The sequence below is a fragment of the Argopecten irradians genome, chromosome 10, assembly GCF_041381155.1.
Source record: "Argopecten irradians isolate NY chromosome 10, Ai_NY, whole genome shotgun sequence".
NCBI classification, from domain to species: domain Eukaryota; kingdom Metazoa; phylum Mollusca; class Bivalvia; order Pectinida; family Pectinidae; genus Argopecten; species Argopecten irradians.
Window position 1 is genome coordinate 492,543 of NC_091143.1, and position 21,237 is coordinate 513,779.

The 21,237-nt window shown below is 38.3% G+C and overlaps 1 protein-coding gene across 1 annotated transcript in view; it reads right to left on the reverse strand.

The window, feature by feature from the left end:
* The window catches only part of LOC138332504 (uncharacterized), a 33,281-nt gene extending 16,095 nt beyond the window's left edge, over positions 1-17,186 (reverse strand). Inside the window, exon 1 of the mRNA XM_069280510.1 lies at positions 16,768-17,186. Within this exon, the coding sequence (XP_069136611.1) occupies positions 16,768-17,077 (310 nt within the window). The 5' untranslated portion in view covers positions 17,078-17,186. The remainder of the gene's footprint in view (positions 1-16,767) is intronic.
* Between the last annotated feature and the right edge of the window lie 4,051 nt (positions 17,187-21,237).

Consider the following 21,237-nt stretch of genomic DNA (forward strand, 5'->3'; position numbering starts at 1 on the left):
CGAGTGTCTCTTGATGTTTCACAGCTGGAATTTGAATATCTTGTCGAGATTCGGAATTCAGTTTGACATGGTTATAGACAAAGAGATAAGGTAAGAGACTTACCAACCGGTATAACACGTGAAGCGAAATTTAAATGACCTAGTAACTGTTATAGGTCTAACTTTGTAATTGTTTTTAGCTCATGAATATTCATCTTTGAACGAAAACGAGGCTTAGTGAGCATAGCGGTTGTAGTAATACATGTGCATTAATGGGATAATGTGTTGAAATACTTACCTTATCATTAAATTTAAATTCACATAATATTCCCGTAGAGGTACATGGATCAATTTGATCACATCAGTGGCTGATCGAATTATGGCATAAACATGTATAATATATCCCAGAGGCGAGAGGAAAGAAAATGCAGGTATCCATGTCAACGATTTCCTTTATTGAGGCCAAACTGAATTACAGTATTGGTACTCGTTGCCTAAACTGGAATAAGGCTATATATTATACATGTATGATGCCAAATAAACAAAGGACATGAACCAAACAATTAAATAACATAAATACCATTCCTAACCTTCATTATCAGAGTCTCAAGTTGCCTTCCCCATATTCCCTTTAGGTCAGTATTTGGGTCCCAGTCTGTTTATATTTAACAGCTGTCCCCTCTGATCACATTTTGCCATTAATTTCCCTATTAAGGTATACATACATTAAGTTGTTATCACAAATTTCACCTAGCTCTGGCTGTCCCCTTTACCAATCCGTATTTACTCCAATAAACACCCTTTGTCTATGACATGTGAACAATTACAAACACCAATTATGTTCACGATATTGCAAACAAATGATATTTGTTATTAGAATAAAGCATTCCTTAATGACTATTTCTGTCTAATGATCACCTTCTTAATAAGATCAATTTCTTTATGGCGCATACAAAATGGTAAACTTTACATTATATGACCTTTTGTTGTGACCACTTGGCTACAAAGCCCAATTTCTCATTGCACTTTTGGGTTTAGATAGACTTCCCTGAATATACGTGTTTTCCTCATTTTTATGTATCACAAAATAGAAGTACATTGTACTTGATATATTGAACCTGCTGCAAGGATCATTTTATTTGAAATATGTGTTGGTCACTTTTAAGTATTTGACAATTCTAGAGGGGCTATTAACAAAGAAATATTACAAAATTTCCTGAAACATAGGGATCGTTTTCAAAATCTGAGGATCGTAGTCGAAAGGCTACTCTAAAATTATCCCTGAAGTTGTGATCACAAAACACATATCCTATAAAATCAGTGCACAGATCATAAGCATGATAAAACACATAAACATACATCAGTATACCACCCATTTAAACTTAAATAAAATGATTAATAAAAAGTGGAGTTGCGATTGAAAGCCTTATTTGTTCATGCAATTATAGAAAATATCGCAAATGTGATCATTTCAGTAAATATATTTGGTTTTCTTGAACCCTTGTTCAGATTTGATTATTGATGTCCATAGATCATTATATTCAGTTACTTTATTTCAGTTTTTCAATATCTACCAGAAATATGAATTTATGATGTTAGTTTTAGAAATAATTCACTCTAATAATTAACATTTAAATATATCAGCTTTTATCAGCTATGAAGTCAGTGTCCTCGTGATAATGCACAAAAAGTGATGTTTCATTTTAGGAAAAGGTTATGCATGTATCTAACAACCGGCACGTTCACTTAGAAAGTTACGGTAAAGAACTAAACACTTAATTTGATATTTGTTTCATTTATGTAAAACACATGTATAGAATTCTCCACTCTTGTACTTAAATGTGTGGAAACAAACTACACATGTAAACAGATACAGTGTAAATAACTGATGGTAAAATATAGAATGTAATGTTATAAAGATAGATCTACAATGATCTTCAACATTATGTACCCTTTTCTCTGCCTATGTTGATAATCAACCTTCTTTTACACTTCAGTATTAAGAATTTGATGAAAATGAGCAATTAAAACTATTTTCATGACATTGAACAGCATTGTGGTTTGTTTTTGTAAGATATGTTGCATTAATTGTATATACGTTGCTACGGTGCCTGTGCTCACTAAGCCTCGATCTGAATTAGGAATGTCAGGCATGCATATAATTTGAGAAAGGTCTATAGGTCTAACTTTGTAATTGTTTTTTGTCCCTGAAATACTTTCAACATCTCTACTAAACGCTCCAACTTATTAGAGGGAAATCCAGCTTCCATTTTATTGGAGTCCAATATAATTCCTAAGTATTCTACCACACAGCAAGGACCTGCTGTTTTATGAGGAGCTGTCGGAATTGTTAAGGTTTTAAATATGTGTATTAAAACGTCCATAGTATGCACCCCGTCGACCTATGGTGAATTTGTAGTTAAAAATCATCCAAGAGATGCAGAATGGTTTCCACCTTGTAGTTTTCCTGTGTTTTCCAGCATATCGCTAACAACAAATTTGGGGCTTGACTTACATCCAAAAGCAAGACGTTTGTAATAATAACACTTTTTGTCTCATTTCACACAAAAGAGATGCCACGGTGACGGATGAATCGGAATCAGTTGGAAGGCGTCTGAAATGTCTGTTTTAAACATCACTGCCCCGGGTCCAATGTTTTCATAACATTAATGGCATCCTCAATCTCGACATAATGAGTTCACATGGATTTTGTTCATCCTCATAAGGAGCAGACAGGGCTGCTAGCTATGAGCCGTTTTTTGCCAAAGTATTTACCCGTTGCTAGGCCTATAGGACTGATTCGATAGCTATCGAATGGTGGATGCTGGAAAAATCCCGCCAACAAACCTTAACTTATTTCTTTTTGAATTAATTTTGTCACGGTAGAAGTTTTCTGAATAGCAGATATTAAATTTGTACACACTTTAGTCTGTAATTGAGAACAAGGTCTTATCTTAGCCCAATTCTAGACAATAGCAAAGATAGTTAAAGCTGACAATGCAAGTTAAAAAGCATGCATTTGAAATTGAAAAAAAAAACAACAAAATTATGAATTTTTTTCAAAACTTGATTCTGAGACATCCCCCAGTTATGACAGTGTCGTATCCAAGGAAGTTGCAGCCATTTTTCTTTTTGCTCTGCTTAACTTCACTGGCCAACCCCAATAAAAAGCACGGGACCTGACACACGTGCGTCATTCCAAACATAGCTTGTCTCGGATACATATGCCCCAGTATTGCAAATAACAATGTCAAACTGAAAATAAACACTGCACTCACCTAAAAAGATTCAATTGAAATGATACAGGAATTTATTGTCAGCTAAATCCCAAAATACATCCAAAACGAGCTAATAAAACACTTCATTATACACTAGGTTTTACATGTAAACCGACACGTGTGTGTAATTGGTAGTTGTCGCTTGTTCGGGATAGGTAGTCACGTGCACATGGCCAGTTGAGTACATCGGTAACGATAATATACGAGAAAATATGTGGACAGTTAATCATTTTGATCTCTATTCAGTTGTGTGAAAATTCTAGTTTGACAGCTTCTAGGAGTTGACTTATTTTGTTGCCCAAAAAAAAAGCCCCATATACCTTTATAGGTGGACAACTACTAGGTGTGTATGTACGTGTATAGACTGAGCGCACATGTGTCGATTCACGCGCTTGATACAGGTAGAGAGAAAACAAAAATGGCTGACCGTGACAGGGAATTGTCTCATAAAAGATTCTTGAAACACAAATCTCAACTAAATGCTTTTTACCTTGCATTTTCAGCTTTAACTCAATATTTGTCTAGGTGATTAGAGAGTTCTACCCTGAGTTTAATGACAATTAATTGGAGTGCTAGCTCAGTTGAAGAGAGTCTGAGGTCTGTATTATTTGATTCTAACACTTCATTATCCTCTAGTTACCGTTTCTTTTGTGGACAAGATACTGAAGGATGGGCTCCATTCCTACATAGTTTACAAGCATGTTTCAATGCCCTCCGCGACAACTCTCGATCTGCCGTCTCTACCTCGGAGTGTGGTAGTGTGCAATCTGATTAAAATACAGATCCTTATAACCACTCCGTTAAATAAAGGACCTGACAAAATCCACTACTACGTCCAAATGACCTCTATACCACGTGGTCTTCATATCAGATAAATTTTCTACACCTGTCACATCAATTGAAATCGATATTTCGTTCCAGTGTACAAATAAAATTAGCTTTGTTGTGCTCTTTGGGCGAGATGACTACGTAAACTAAAATCAGTCTGACAGCTTTTTCAAACAATTTCGTCCCAAGAAATTCACTGTCAAAATTTTGTAAGTAGCAATTTGATTGGCCATTTCACCTGGACATGACCCCTAATGGGATTTTCTCAGATCCTCTTATCAAATGTAGTGATCATAAGGATCTGTATTTTAATCAGATTGGGTAGTGTGTTGATCAGTCAACACTTGATGACAGCGTGACAGTTGATTTTGCTTATTCCCATGTGATAGAAATTTAGCTTGTATAGAATTGCCAAGCGAGATCAGCAGTCCTGCATGACGACAACCGTGAATGGCTGCTGGGGAATGTGTTTTCGCGTCAAACGTCGATATGTGACGTCACGAACTCGTCGCAATATAAAATGTCGCTTGTGCTGTCGTCTATGCTCTACAAAATTGATAGATTCCAAAATTTTTAATTGCATGGAATTCGTCACTTCATTAATAAATCATTTACATGTAAAGGTTTGATAATGAAGTACATGCTAAAACTAGGTTAATACTTTGAACAAACTTGGAATACGCCGTTTCCAGAATACAACATTCAGTCAGTTTAGTCATTTGACTTTCATCACCACGTGACGTTATTTAGGACACATTTGAAACAAAATTTACGGCATATGTAATGATTGTACACGGGAAGAAAATTCCTTATTATGACAGAACGCTTAAAAACAATTATCAAAACATATTGTATTAAATACAATCTAAATATGCACGAAAATTGAATGAGGACACTTCACAAGGAAATGACAATATCAATTACGGCATCAAATGGATCTGTCGCCAAGCAGTTGGAAATCTACGGTATCTGACGTCTCACTCACACATATTTCATGATTTACAAGGGTACTTTTTTTCTCTCCAAAATTTAATAACAAAGAAGAAACACAAAATATAACAATTTATCTTAGTTTCGCGGTCACATGACCAAATCAACATTTTTTTTACCTTCTACCCAGAAGAGTTCCTTGTATCCCGGAATTGGCGTATTCTTCGCATTATGCATTATTGCGCATTGATAAATTTTATAAACATTACGATTGAAAATTGCCGTTATAGATATTTTAAATGCTGGAAAACAATACTTAAAACGTTATTACGTTATTGACATGCAAGATTTGTCACAGACTGTGGCCAGTACACATGGTACATATGTAGTAGGACTGTGCCTACGTATATTCAAACCCCGATTCTGTTTTGGGTTCCTCAATGATAGAAACAACACAGTGAAACATTTAACGCATATTTTATTAGCAAGTATAAAACACGATATAATTCTCGAGACAGAAAGCCCTAGACATAGAGGCTACCGGAAGGACATACAGTACATAACGCAACGTTCACACCTGCCAGGTCAGCCATTGGCTTCGCCTGTGTATAGAGATTACACACACACACGGACACATATTACAAATAGAACAGAGGAACAACACACCCACCTCACGTGCGGACAAGTCAGGAAATAGACAGAAAGAAAGGAGAAAGAGAGTCTGACCAGCTCTCGGAGCTTTGTCCAGACTACTCGAGAGAAACAGAAAGTCGGAATTTATACCAGAAAAGACCAATGAGAATAGAGAACAGAAAGTAGCCAATGAGAAGAGAGATAACAGATTGAAAGTGAAAGTAGAACACAAATAGAAGTAACACTCCTTCCGGTAGCTGTCAAAGATATGTACAACAATATTCAACAAAGACTGCACTCTCACACCGCCACGGCCGGGTCTACAATCTCACAACTTCCACACACCTCCCTCTCTTTTAAAGAAAAATACTAAATATGTAAGTATTTTTCCAAATCAATACAAAATTTAATACATATATAAATCGTCATCAACATTTGGCTTCCAAGCTAAATCGATATAAAAAATAAACAACAATGTAAATGCTCTGTACAAAAAAAATATTATCAACAAAACAAGTAAATAAATCAAAATCGAGATCAACGATAACAACCTTACAAATAATCCAGGGGCTCATAACACATTCAAATACACACAAGTGTCCCTATAAATTCAAATGGAACTGGTCGCTAAACATTTCCAGCAACTCGGCATCTCCTATCTCCTCACGCTGCCGCTGGGTCCTCCTAACAGGTATCCGAATGCCCCGAGGGGGAACATAACGGGTGTTCTCTACCCTCTTTGTTGGCAACGTGGCGCTCAGCCTTTGGGCTTCTGCCACTTGCATTCTGTGTCTCCTCCCCAGGTGCCTCATGATTTGGTTCCTCTTAATATGAAAATATGAACAATGGGGACAGTTGATCCGGCTAACCGTCATGGCATGACGCTCGGCCCAGTGCCTTAACATGCCTATATATGTCCTGAAAACTCTGGCACCGCATGCGGGGACAGGGTACTGCATCCCTTCCTCCTTCCAGGTTGAGCGCATGTCAATATCCAGAGTTGACGCTTCCTGCGCCGACACCTTGACTTCTACCTCCACAGTCTCCATTGGCTCTGGGTCCATCTTTTTTTTTTTTTTTTTTTTTTTAAAGAAAACAAATAACAAGTGAAATCAGTAGCACTTATACCCAATTACAGGAATACAGACTCTGCCTTCTTATTTCCTTTAGAGTATGTGCTTAACTGGAAATACAGGCATCTGCCTTCTTATTCCATTTAAAATATAGGTAAATATAAATCATAATCAGATATTGTAATTATTAGGGACACGTACAACACACAACAAAAAGACAAAGACAAAACAGGACTGACAGTGACAGGTCCGCACATCAAGTGGGACTGTAGATGACCTTGGGCCTGAGTCTCCTGCCAAACCTACTGGTCAACATGGACTGTAATGGGTCTTAAGTTTGGTTTACTCTGTATTAAATGGGTTAAAAGGGACACAACTCCGACAACCTTATACGGACCTGTCCAACCCTTTCCTAACTTGCATGATAAGGCAGGGGGGGGGGGGGGGGGGGGTAATATCTCCACACGTAATCACCTACATCATATGTTCTTGGTTTTAATCCATGGTCATAATGATTTTTCTGTCTCTCGGCAGCTACTTCTAGATTCTTAGCTACAAAATCAAATGTTTTTCTCATACTATGCTGTAACCAATTTACATACATGTTTGGACAAACTGGATATTTCTCAGGGGTGGGCACTCCCATTACTACATCCAATGGACAGTTATTTTCCCTTCCCAACATTACAAGATTCGGGCTACACCCAGTACTCTTCTGTGCAGTGGCCCGATATGCCATGAGAACATAGGGCAAATGGTCATCCCAATCATCATACTCGGTATTGACAAAAGTTGACAACATCTGGATTAACGTCCGGTTGAATCTTTCAACTAAGCCATTGGATGGGGGATGATATGGGGTTGTACGACTTTTCTCCACCCCCAACTTCTCACATAATAGGGTAAACAATTCTCCCTCAAACTCACCCCCGCGGTCTGTTAATATCTGGTATGGCACCCCAAATCTACTGATGAATTCAGAGCACAACTTGTCGGCTACTGTATGAGCTGTATGATTAGGGAGAGCATAGGCTTCCACCCACTTTGAAAAGTAGTCACAAACAACCATAATACACCGCATACCGTTAGAGGTTACAGGTATCCCACTAAGAATATCTATAGAAATTCTGTCTAAGGGACGGGAAACTTGATGAATGGAAGGCTATAAAGGGGCCTTACCCTTCCCAGGACCAGGTTTACGTCGTGCGCAAATTTCACATTTTCTGCACCAGCGTTTAACATCATCAGATAATCCAGGCCAGTAAAACCTTCTTTTGATCTGAGATGTAGTTTTATCCCTGCCCAAATGTCCTGCAGTATGACTACTGTGTAATTGATACAAAATCTGTTCCCTAACACTAGCAGGGGCCAAGACCCTATAATGCGTATTACCGTCTGGTCCATTGTCTTTGACATACAAGAACCCGTCCTCTGCCTCAGAAATTCTATCCCACATTTGACAGTATACCTTAACCTCATAAGCCAAACCAATAGTCTCAATCTTCTTAGGCTTATCCTTCCTATCAGCCTTAAGCTGCTTAAACACTGAAATATGAGGGTCAGCACTCTGCTCTCTGTCTAAGCCAACTACACCCCAAGAGTCTATCCAATTGGAAAATTTCTCCTGTATGTCAATGGAGGGGCTATCATCATCTTGGGAGGGGAGTACGGTATTCACCGTTCTGGTTGTCTCTACACAGTCAGGGCATAACTCCCTACCACACTGCTTCTTGGGTCTGCGTGACAGCCCATCAGCATTACTGTGTTGACTACCCGGCCGGTGTTGAATTTCATAGTCAAACATATCAATAACACTGATCCACCTAGCGAGAATACCTTCTGGCTCCTTAAAATTCTTTAGCCAGGTTAAAGCGGCATGGTCGGTACGAATGATAAAATGGGCACCGGCGATATAATGTTTAAAGTGTTTTACAAAGGTAACTACAGCTAGTAATTCCCTACGCGTAGTGCAATAGTTTTGCTGAGCCCTGCTGAACATTTTACTAGCATAACACAAAACCTTTTCCTCCCCTTCCTGAATTTGAGATAGAACACACCCCATGGCTGCACTACTGGCATCACAGTCTAAGATGTATGTACCTGTACTCCGGGGATATGAAAGTATAGGGCTAGTAGTCAACAGAGTTTTAAGTTTTTCAAAGGAAGCCTGGCATTTTTCATCCCAATGAAATACCTTCCCTTTCCTTGTTAATTTGGTCAGAGGAGAGGACAAACTAGAGAAATTTCCTATAATATCCAGCTAATCCTAAAAAACTCCTAACATCTGAGATTGATGAAGGGGGAGGCCAGTCCTGGACAGCCTTGACCTTTTGGGGGGTCACAGCTTACTCCAGCTTCTGACACCACATGACCTAGATGCGAAACATGGGTCTGGAATAGGGTACATTTTTTTCCTTTTAGTTTTAAATTAGCTGTCCGGAAGCAGTCAAAAACACTTTTCAGGTTTGTCATAGCGATATCAAATGTAGAGCCGAAAACAATCACATCGTCCAAATAGCATAGGCATTTTGACCACTGTAAGCCCCCTAACACCAACTGCATCAGTCGGGAAAATGTTGCTGGGGCATTACAGAGACCAAAAGGCATTACATTAAATTGAAAAAGCCCTTTATGTGTGGCAAAGGCTGTTTTAGCTTTGTCCTTTTTGTCCATACGGCACTGCCAATAGCCGCTTGCTAGATCAAGGGTCGAAAACCATTTCGCACCTGAAAGTGTATCTAAAGCTTCATCAATTTTAGGCAAAGGATAAGCATCTTTCTTTGTTACTGCATTTAGCTTCCTGTAGTCTATACAGAACCGAATAGAGCCATCCTTCTTAGTACATAAGACTATGGGAGCTGACCAGGGACTTGAGCTAGGCTCAATAACACCCTTCTCCAGCATGCTATCAAGTTCTTTTTCCACAACTAGTTTTTGATTGGGAGAAATTCTTCTAGGGGCCATTTTTATTGGTGTAGAGCCCTGAGTATCTATAGTATGTTCCACTAGTTTAGTGTTGCCCAATGCCCCATCAGGACCTGAGAAAATGTCTTGGTAATTAAGTAGCAAGTCCTTGACCTCACCCTTTTGGCTATCTGTTAACTTGTCAGAAGTCCTATTTAGCACATCTTGTAAATGAGGAGGTAAATCAGAACACAAGGGGGTATCTGTATCCTTAATCTCATGTATTTGAGAGACAGGAGAAACACAGCCTACAAAAGTATTACCATGTAGTTTTATATCATTGGCAGTAAGATTTAGCACTGACAGAGTTATCTCCCTTCCCATCTGAGGGGCTATTACTGTTTTGGCCATAAGCAAACCTTGGTTAGTCACTAATTTGTTCGGTTCAACAATACCTATTCCACCGTATATTTCTCCGTCAACATACCCCGGAAAGTAACACTCAGAGTTTCTCGGAATGGAAACAGTTTCTGTTACCCTAATGTGTGCACATTTACTGACAGGCTCTGCATTTAACTCTACCCTGTGGCCTTCTAACTTCAGAGTTTTTTCACCAAAATTCAACTCTCCCCCATGCCTAGAGAGGAAATCAATACCCAAGATACCCTTGAGTTCCTGAAGCGTTACCACAATAGCTTCCTGTGTGAAACTACGGTTACCGATCTTAAATACAAAATCTGCCTTTCCAAATACCACTAGATTACTCCCGGAGGCTGTTGTTAGCTTGATATGATAGCTTTTCAACTCAGGCTTATACCTTCTGTCTAATTGGCTGTATAAATCAACATCAATTAATGTAACTGATGAACCCGAGTCTACTAAAAAACTAGTATTGGAACCACAAACGCTGATACCAGCAAATAAACTAGCACTATGACGGGCCCTTCTATCTCAGATTGAGGAGCTGATACTCTGGCCCCGAGACCAGCTCTGTCTAGTTTCCCTGAATATTTTTCTGCCCATTTTTAGCATCCTGTTTGTTTGAACAATCATATGATAGGTGCCCTACCTCACCACAGATATAGCAATGTCTCTGTTGAGAGTTACCAGAGTTATTCCCCTTGGGACGATTTCTGTACCTGGAATTTAATTTCCGATTAAGTTTCTGAAACTGCTCTAAGATTAAAGAAGCCAAGTCAGAATCTGATCCACTTTCCGCGCCTTTTTCTGAATCCGCAGCCACAGCCTGTACGAAAGCTGGGGCCTCAGGATTTAGCTCCCTTGGTTTCTAACTGGAATCTGACCTACATGCCTAGCGCTAAAGGATTCGAACTCAATCGCTGCACTTACTGCTTCATCTAAAGTTCTAACATGACGGAATTGAACATGTCTACCAAGTTCGAAGTTATTTAACCCGTCTATAAACTGGTCAATGATATCTCCTTCTAACAGGTCTACCTGCTTGTTTGGGTATGCTTTACGGGCAGCTAGTCTCAATGCTTCTCCGTAAACTACCAAACTCTCACCATCTTTTCTGTGCCTACTCCTAAATTCTGATTTGTATGCAGCCTCTCTACCAGGAGGATCAAATCTGTTGGTTAACACTACCTTTACTTTGTCAAAACTGAACATTTCCGAAGGCCTTATCTCTGACAAAACCCGTTGGGCTGCTCCCCTCAGACACATAGTGATTTGTTGGGCTTTTTCTAAATCCGTCCACCCATTCCAATTTGAAATCTGTTCAAAGTGTATTAAAAAGTCTTGAAAATTGGTCGTACCATCATAAGTTTGAGGATCTTTCTCCTTTCGCTTAACTGAGATAGTAGCACTAGATGGAGGGACTACCCCTGAATTCTGGCCATTCATATTCCCTAAACCTGAGGAAAATGTAGGAATTGTACTAGTAATAGTGTTCAAAACTCCCTTTGTATTTGAGTAAAGAGGTGTAAATCCAGTAGTACTAACAGATAATGACAGAGTGGGTGAGTGGGGTACAACACTAGGCCTATAACCCAAATTTGGTTCATGTGACATGACTAGGTGACCAAAATTATCACTCCCATAATAATTCATATTTGGAATAGGGGTACTATGTACTGGCTGCTTTAAATCTGCTTGAAATGACACCTTACTGGAGGGCTTGTTCAATGGGGACCCAAACACGTGGTCATTGTTTACGTTAGTGTCAATGTGCCGTGTCGGGGCCTCAGTTGACCTTTGACCTACACCACCTGTACCTACTGGCAGAGACATAACTCCCGACGCATTACTAAGTAAATGTCTACCACGACCTATACCATTAAGTAGAGGCATTCTAACATCTTCACTACGTGTGTTATGCTCTATTTCCCCTTCATGTTGTCTAGAGTTATTAACAGGCTGTACATGGTACGTTTTAGGTATAGCTCCACTACCGTAAGCTCCCTCCCCCAACTGTGGGCGATTGTCAGACATATTGGTTATACAGCAACCCTATAAGTGTCAAGATAGGCAGGAAACAGACCCAAGTGACAACACAGCTATAAACGAACACAATACATAAACAATTTATACACAAAACATCAACACGGATTACCCAAACTCGTATCACAGCACCATTTTGTAGTAGGACTGTGCCTACGTATATTCAAACCCCGATTCTGTTTGGGGTTCCGCAATGATAGAAACAACACAGTGAAACATTTAACGCATATTTTATTAGCAAGTATAAAACACGATATAATTCTCGAGACAGAAACCCCTAGACATAGAGGCTACCGGAAGGACATACAGTACATAACGCAACGTTCACACCTGCCAGGTCAGCCATTGGCTTCGCCTGTGTATAGAGATTACACACACACACGGACACATATTACAAATAGAACAGAGGAACAACACACCCACCTCACGTGCGGACAAGTCAGGAAATAGACAGAAAGAAAGGAGAAAGAGAGTCTGACCAGCTCTCGGAGAGCTTTGTCCAGACTATTCGAAAGAAACAGAAAGTCGGAATTTATACCAGAAAAGACCAATGAGAATAGAGAACAGAAAGTAGCCAATGAGAAGAGAGATAACAGCTTGAAAGTGAAAGTAGAACACAAACAGAAGTAACACTCCTTCCGGTAGCTGTCAAAGATATGTACAACAATATTCAACAAAGACTGCACTCTCACACCGCCACGGCTGGGTCTACAATCTCACAACTTCCACACATATGCCTTTTTCTGACTATCGATGGCGAACCTCGGATCAGTCGAATACCCTGTATTCCTCTAACAATGTACCTTGTCCCATGTAGTTCGAGTTAATGGGGTTTTACTCTATGTGTGTGTGTGTGAGTGTGTTATTTTCTAGTGTAACTGACTATTTTTTTCGACAGAATTTTTAGAGTTTGGGCGCGTGGTATTTGTGTGTGGAGTGCGGTGAGTGGGGACATAATTTATATTGAGTACTAATTAATAATACATGGCCCAAACCTTGGCAGCCCTCCAATGTTTACATGTCTGGGTGAATAGAATGTTTTTGTTAATAAAAACCAAACAGTATAAAAACATCGAGTCAGAAACAGGCATATGTACTGGCCACAGTCTGTGACAAACCTTGCATGTCAATAACGTTTTATGTATTGTTTTCCGGCATTTAAAATATTTATATGGGTGATTTTCAATCGTAATATTAATAAAATGTGTATTTTATAAAAATGCACGTTGTGAATTGCTGCAGAGAATTTGAAGTATAAATGAGGCAAAGCGAATGTCTAGTTAGCGACCTACATGAAGGTGAAGGTTGAGAGGTACAGTGCAGCATATTGATTAAAATTAGCCAATTCGCTGATGATTAAATTATTATGCTCATGTAGGTTATTTTGTGTAGCGTATTGAACATGAAATTATAACTGCAATTGTTAGGGAACATACATTTATATATATAACGGACCACACAAGTATGTGTGGAGTGGATTCTAGGATATCTTTCTCACGTCTCCATTAATCGTTGGTAATGTAATGTTAAACTATCCCTTTTGCTCTATGAGTCCACTACTCCACCTCCACACTTGAGTAATCTGGCCGTCGTGCGCGGTTGTCTCGTCCCTCGGCGCCCTAGGTTTAGCCTTGCTTGGCAGTGACATGTTGTTGGATTCTTCGTTTTGTCTATCTTCTCTGTCAAAATATCATTCAATATACATTTCTCACATCTTGGTTAATCGTTTGCTATACTCACGGCAGTTTTGTCACCCGTGGTGACCTACGTTTGTCCTAATTGCTGTTAGTGTTGTGATGTTTAACTCTCTCTTTGCTCTATGCGTCTATCATACTTCTCAATACAACTTTGAGCACCACCACACCAAGCACCAAATCAACAACACAAAAACCAATCACAACACATTATGATAGGATAGTATAATGTAGCATAGTCTCTCCTTCGAGAGCATATAGTCCATGTTCATCTACATCTAACGCGTTATAAATATATTAAAACAACACTAGGTTCGTTTTTCCTCCGAAAGCATGCAGTCCATGTTGATCTACATCGTTATAACCATATTGAAACAACACCACATCATTCATAGCATTCCACGACAAGACGTCACGTATATTATGTAGGTTCGTTTTCCCTTCGAGAGCATGCTGTCCATTTTAAATATATTAATATTAAAACAACACTAGGTTCGTTTTTCCTTCGAGAGCATGCAGTCCATGTTGATCTACATCTAACGCGTTATAAATATGTAAAAACAACACCACATCATTCATAGCATTTCAAGACAGGACGTCACGTATATTATGTAGGTTCGTTTTTCCTTCGAGAGCATGTAGTCATGTAACAAACATGTTATATGAACCCCCCCCCCCCAACACTCTTTTATTCTGACCCCAATCTTTGCCCTGTTCTATCATACTATCCTATATATGCGCGTACTTAAGATAGCCAAATTTCGTTAAAACTATGGTATCTAAGATTCCCACTTTAAAAGAAAAACATGCCTTTTGGAAGTGGGGACGTTAATCCGGGGCGTGGTGCACGGTCAGTCACGCCGTACACGTTAAAGACTCTCTGAAAGTATTCGAAAACGCGAAGGCTTATTGCAAGTCGCAGCAGAGTTGGCTGTAGGTTTTGTTAGGTTAATATAGATTATAGGTAGGGTAATGTGAGCATAGACAAATATATCACAAGCCAAAAATACCAAGGTTATTTTTTATGGATTTATCATTATTATTACTTATTATCATTTATTATCATTCATATTAGTTAAGGCACAGTGTTAGTGTTTCTGGCCCAAACGATTTGGAACTTTTATGATATATTAAATTGCGAAATTGCCTCCCATAATTAAACCGAATCATCAGTGTCTTAAAATGAGCTCCTTTTCTTTTTGTTGTCGTTTATTAAAGTGGATAAAAGTATAGCAAATTACAACCTAAGGCAAGGTTAGTCAAATGTATTTTTTTTAATCTAATAATGAAATAAATCCAAAATGCTGACGATATATGCAATACAAATATGAAACCCCAACGCGTCCATGGTGGCTGCATCTCTACCACATTTATGAAGTTGTCCGTTCTGTCTCTTAACTGACTGGGTTTTCGGGGAACACATGATTTGTTTGAGGGTCCAACAAATCATCTGTTGCCAAAAAACCCGGTCGATAACTGTTTTGTTATACCTATTGACTCAAACCAATGCATGACGTCACGAATTGTAGGTATGACGTCACTCCGGTCCAACAGCACATTTTAACAGTTCTTTGGACCCCTCGACGGAATGCTTCTTTTTTGGCATTTTTGTCAATAGACTTTATATAGAAACTTTGTGTAGGGATATAACAAATACATATAAGATCTTACGTGAGTGTTTATTTCATATGAAATTTTATGAATCGAGTCTTAGAAGTATTTATTTTGCGAGCCTTGGCGAGCAAACATTAAAACTTCGAGAGGAGTTTCATAAAATTTCACATGAAATGAACACAAATTTAAGATACTTTTTATCACATATCTTCAAATACCTACATAACAAAGAATTTCACGTCAAAATGTATTCCGAAAATCCAGCAGAGGCCGCCATTTTGTCCCGCCGTCCTCGAAATCCTGACGTCACGTCATTTTTCCTGACGTCATTTTATTGTTTCTGTCTGACGTCACAATGAATTTCCAGCCAATGAAAATCGCTCCAGGTCATATTACACTAATGACATATGCAAAAATATTACACGGGCGAAATCACTGGATATCAGGCGGATTATGTGATAAATGTACTTACTACTAGTATGAACTGTAGAATGAAAACAGTTCTGGTGCCAGATACATGTACTTACTACAGGTATGAACTGATGCATGAAACAAACAGTTTGGGTGACAGATACAAGCACTCACTACAATTGAAAACTGTAGCATAAAAAACCCCGTTCGGGTGGCCGATACATGTACTTACTAAATTTGAGAATTGTAGCATGAAAAAAACCCAGTTCGGGTGGCTGATACATGTACTTACTAAATTTGAGAATTGTAGACTGAACTTACGAGAGGTGTGATCCGTAGAATGAAACAAACTTTTCGGGTGACAGAGACATGCACTTACTACAAATGTGAACTGTAGCATGAAACAAACTGTTCGAGTGACAGATACATGTACTTATTACAACTGTGAACTGTTGAATGATGCACTTACTACAATTGAAAACTGTAGCATAAAAACCCCGTTCGGGTGGCCGATACATGTACTTACTAAATTTGAGAATTGTAGCATGAAAAAAACCAGTTCGGGTGGCTGATACATATGTACTTACTAAATTTGAGAATTGAAGACTGAACTTACGAGAGGTGTGATCTGTAGAATGAAACAAAGAGTTCGGGTGAAAGAGAAATGCAATTACTATAGGTGTGAACTGTAGAATGAAACAATCAGTTCGGATGACAGATACATACACTTACCACAAGTAATAATTGTAGAATGAAACAAACTTTTCGGGTGACAGAGACATGCACTTACTACAAATGTGAACTGTAGAATGAAACAAACTGTTCGAGTGACAGAGACATGCACTTACAACAAATGTGAACTGTTAAATAAAACAAGCTGTTCGAGTGACAGATGTACTCACTAAACGTGTGAACTGTAGAAAAAAACAGTTCGGGTACGTGACAGATACATGTACTTACTACAAGCGGAGTCGTCACTCGTCTTTGTATACATCTGTATGACAGAGGACAGGTTCACATTGTGACCTTCGCACATAGCTCTGGTATACGTCTTACACTCTTTTGTGTCCTTGTTGTAGGCATATGACAGACAGCCCGTCTGACATTTAGATGAACACTCGATCACAGTGGTGTACACGTTTTTCTCCACAGCCAACATGTTGTCTTCATAGTCGGAGAGAGACAAATTTTGTACTCGTTTGAACGATGAATATCTTATTGCCGAGTGAGTTGTATGCCAGAAGCACATCAGCAACATGTACACATTCATTTTTGAGAAATGTAGAATCGCAGTATAAAAGTTAAAATAGAATTCTGATACTATATCTGGAAAATACGTGATAGTTCTATATTCCACAAAATCTTCTATTGTATATCAGCTATTCAAATAATTCGCTAATAAAGAATTGGAACTTCTACTAGCAATGTCTGAACTCAATACAGGTAAAGGCTGGTCTACTGATCATGATGCGAACAAGTTTGTTTTTCTGGACTTTCCTTTCGAACCTCATAGCAGGATATGCGTAATATCGAACGTGTAAATTTGCATGATTAAAAGCGAATTGGACCAATCAGATAGTCGTAATTGAAGCGTTCTAAAAACCATCCGTATGTGACTGTTGAAATCCATCGTACATGCAGGCTGACATGTAAATCAGGTTCACGTTACACCAGTATAACATAGCTTTAGAGTAGCAATATATTTATCTATTTGTCTGAACACCGACTGATGATTTTAGCCCTAAACATTTTGATATAGGATTTTTCTCTGCTGAATGTTACCAATTTGTTAACCAATCATCTTTCCTAGCCTGGATACCAACTATTCAAGTGTTGTTACACGAAATTATGAAGTGTTTTATATTATTTGTTTACAAAAGGCTAACTGGATATGAGACTTTGCTTTTTGTGGTTTATTATGCTTTTAATGTCTTCTTTATACTTAACAATGTGTAACAGAGCACAATTAGCAAGTATGTTTATGAACATGCTCATCATGTCAGAGTTTTAGCTGGGGTAAAACATCGATAATTTCAAAACTAGGTGGGTGCCGATGCCTATGACTACCATTCGTCAGATGGATAATCAATAAATAATAAATAATAAAACAGAAATTATGTATCCATAGCCGGAAACATGAGCGTAGTAATTCAACTTCAACTATGGCAAATTGTTAACATATTAACTATTTAATATAACGATGAGAGTTTGTGTTATTCAAATATTTACATATGATCGAATCAATTGTTTTTATTCACTATATATTATTCACAAACGGTACATGATGTGCCCATACACAGCATTCCCAGACACTTTTGAATGTGCTATCAACAACAGAGCATACAACATCCGACAGAAACTGACGTGCAAATCCAGCAATGTCATCTACCTCCTCTCGTGTAGGAAATGCTGGTCTATCAAACAGAACAAACCTGACTATCCGGTTGCCAGATATTTCAACTTACCCAGCCATAGTTTGAAAGACATGCAGGTGATTGCAATTGAGCACTGTTCCATTTGGACACAAACCAAGCGTCGATCGAGAGAGAGATTCTGGATTACCTATCTACAGACCCGCTATCCCAAAGGCATTAACGAACGTTAAATATACTAATTGACATCAATTCACCACTTGCTTTTCAATCAATTATTCCTACTTCCAGCATTTTCCCATTCTGTTCTACGCGTTTTTGATCCTTTATTATTATGCTGCTCAGCAAAAGGCGACTAAATTTGGGACTTTGCTTCTTTGCCAACACAACGAGAAGATAGGCGACTTAATATATAAATTTCGCCACACATTTGACGTCCTACGTGGCACGCTTTCCATTCATCGCTCAAATTTTAGCGTTCTGCCGAACAGCATGGATACATTTATGTAGATTCGGCCTTCGTCTGCCACTTGCCGAAGGGTAAATCGCGCTCCATTGTGCTGTATAGTTTAATATTTGCCTACTTTGTCCCGTATTACTGTTCGCATCCTATTATGTAATCGTGTTCGTTTTGTATGTCTTGATAAAGGGGCAGATCGCCTTGAAAATTTGTTAATTTTGTTTTGTCCACACATTTGGAATTACTTCCTTGTCCCATATTTACCATTTGAAGTAATTCGTATCCAACAGACTTACGTTTGATTGGATCCCGTGTCATCTGGAAAATCCTGTTGATATCACTTCTTTGACCCCTATTCATTATTATATGATAGTAGTTGAGGATTTGTTGGAAAGTTATAATCAGGTTTATTTGTCGAAACATAAAACTTTGTTTTATTGTTTTTGATTGTTTGAAACATGAAGTGATTGATCGACTGCGGGTTTACTTGGCTGGCAATGTACCTTACACAATATTTTACATGGCTGGACAATGCAGACGATGTACCTGTACATTACACAATATTTTACCTGGCTGGACAATACAGATAATGTACCTTACACATTATTTTACCTGGCTGGACAATACAGACAATGTACCTTGCACAATATTTTACCTAGCTGGACAATACAGATAATGTACCTTACACATTATTTTACCTGGCTGGACAAATCAGACAATGTACCTGTACATTACACAATATTTTACCTCGCTGGACAATACAGATAATGTACCTTACACATTATTTTACCTGGCTGGACAATACAGACAATGTACCTTACACAACATTTTACCTAGTTTGACAATACAAACAATGTACCTAACACAATATTTTACCTAGCTGGACAATACAGATAATGTAACTTACACAGTATATTACCTGGCTGGACAATACAGACAATGTACCTTACACAATATTTTACCTGGCTGGGCAATACAGATAATGTACCTTACACATTATTTTACCTGGCTGGACAATGCAGACAATGTACCTTACACTATATTTTACTTAGCCTGGAGACCCTACCAATAATTCCTAGCGATGAGTTAGAGCCTGGTACACGTCCGATAATGGCGGCCTGTATCACCTTAAACAACATGACGGCAGTAGACAGGTATAGGAATACGATAAAGAAACGTGTTTTCCGTGTGTTATATTGGTGACATAGGGATACTGGTGTACACATGATTTCTCCATCATATAATCTGACAGTACAATGCGTTATTTTATTATGTCATGTCTGATAGTTGTAATTTTTGATGGATTTGTAACGTTATGAAGCATGCAGTCGTTTTGTACTTTTGACAGTTACCAGTAGGCCATGTAAAGTTAAGTTATATGGACGACATAGTGAAACTGATTGACAAATATTTTATTCATTACCTATTTCACCAGTGCAGAGTGTTATTTTAGCATGTCATGTCGGATACATATGTGCAATATTTACATTATCTATATCGTTCTATGTGTTTTGTTTACTTTTGACAGTTACCAGTATGGCGTAACGTTATCAATTATGACAGAGACAACAAAATAGCAACCTTTATCTTTATATAATTGTTTCCTTTAAGTGTATAATGATACGAGACGCACCCGGGCTTCAGTCTATGAGGTGAGATTCAACCTCATTAATTCTAATAAAGGTGATCAGGCTGATCAACAACCACCTAACTTTATTAAACCCACGGCACTCTATATTAATGAAGCGCTGATGAAACAACGGATGGATGTTTACAGCAAGGCCCTGTGGTTAAAAAAGAACAAACACATATCTGGTACGTGGACAATTGATGGCCGTATTGTTATTCGTGATAACCAGCAGCGTAAGACCTATGTCACTTCTCTCCGTGATCTGCATAGCTATCCCGAGCCCCCTCCAAGACGGGCCGGGCCCAGGACCCTCGATCAACGTGCCAAGGCATCCAAATAAACTCTTTTAACAGAATCTAAACTTAAAGAATGCTACTATCATAATTTGATATTAATGTTTAGTGATGTTTGATTTATACTCTCAAATTATATGTTTTAGAAAATGTACAAGTTATAAATGTATATAGCTAAACACAAAAGTGCCAGTATTTCTAATTTTGTTTTATTTTTGTGAGGAAATCCTAGTAATTGATAATATTTGGTAATTACGCAGCTACACTTATAATTAGAAGTAAGTTCACTGGTTCATTGGATATCTATGTATGCAACTATATAGCTACATGCACAAAGTGTATTGTATCTGTTAAAAGAGCCATACATATCATAAAAGAAATGTAACTTCTTGTGCCATTGTTCCAATTATCTGTTTTCTGTATTATGTTTCTGTTAATCTAGTTGTAAATCGAAATTTAACTTCTTGATCAATTGTTCCACTTTATATATATATATGTATATGAGAAATAGTAGCAATAGCGGCTGGCTGGTGAGCGCTTTCGCCCCATTCAGGGGCTCTTCAGAGCGGCGGGGGCGCTCACTGGTCGGTCGTTGTTGTTTTTGTTTCTTATAGATTTCGTCCGTAAGGATTTTTCTTTAAATTTATCATATATATAGAAAAAATGCACAAACAA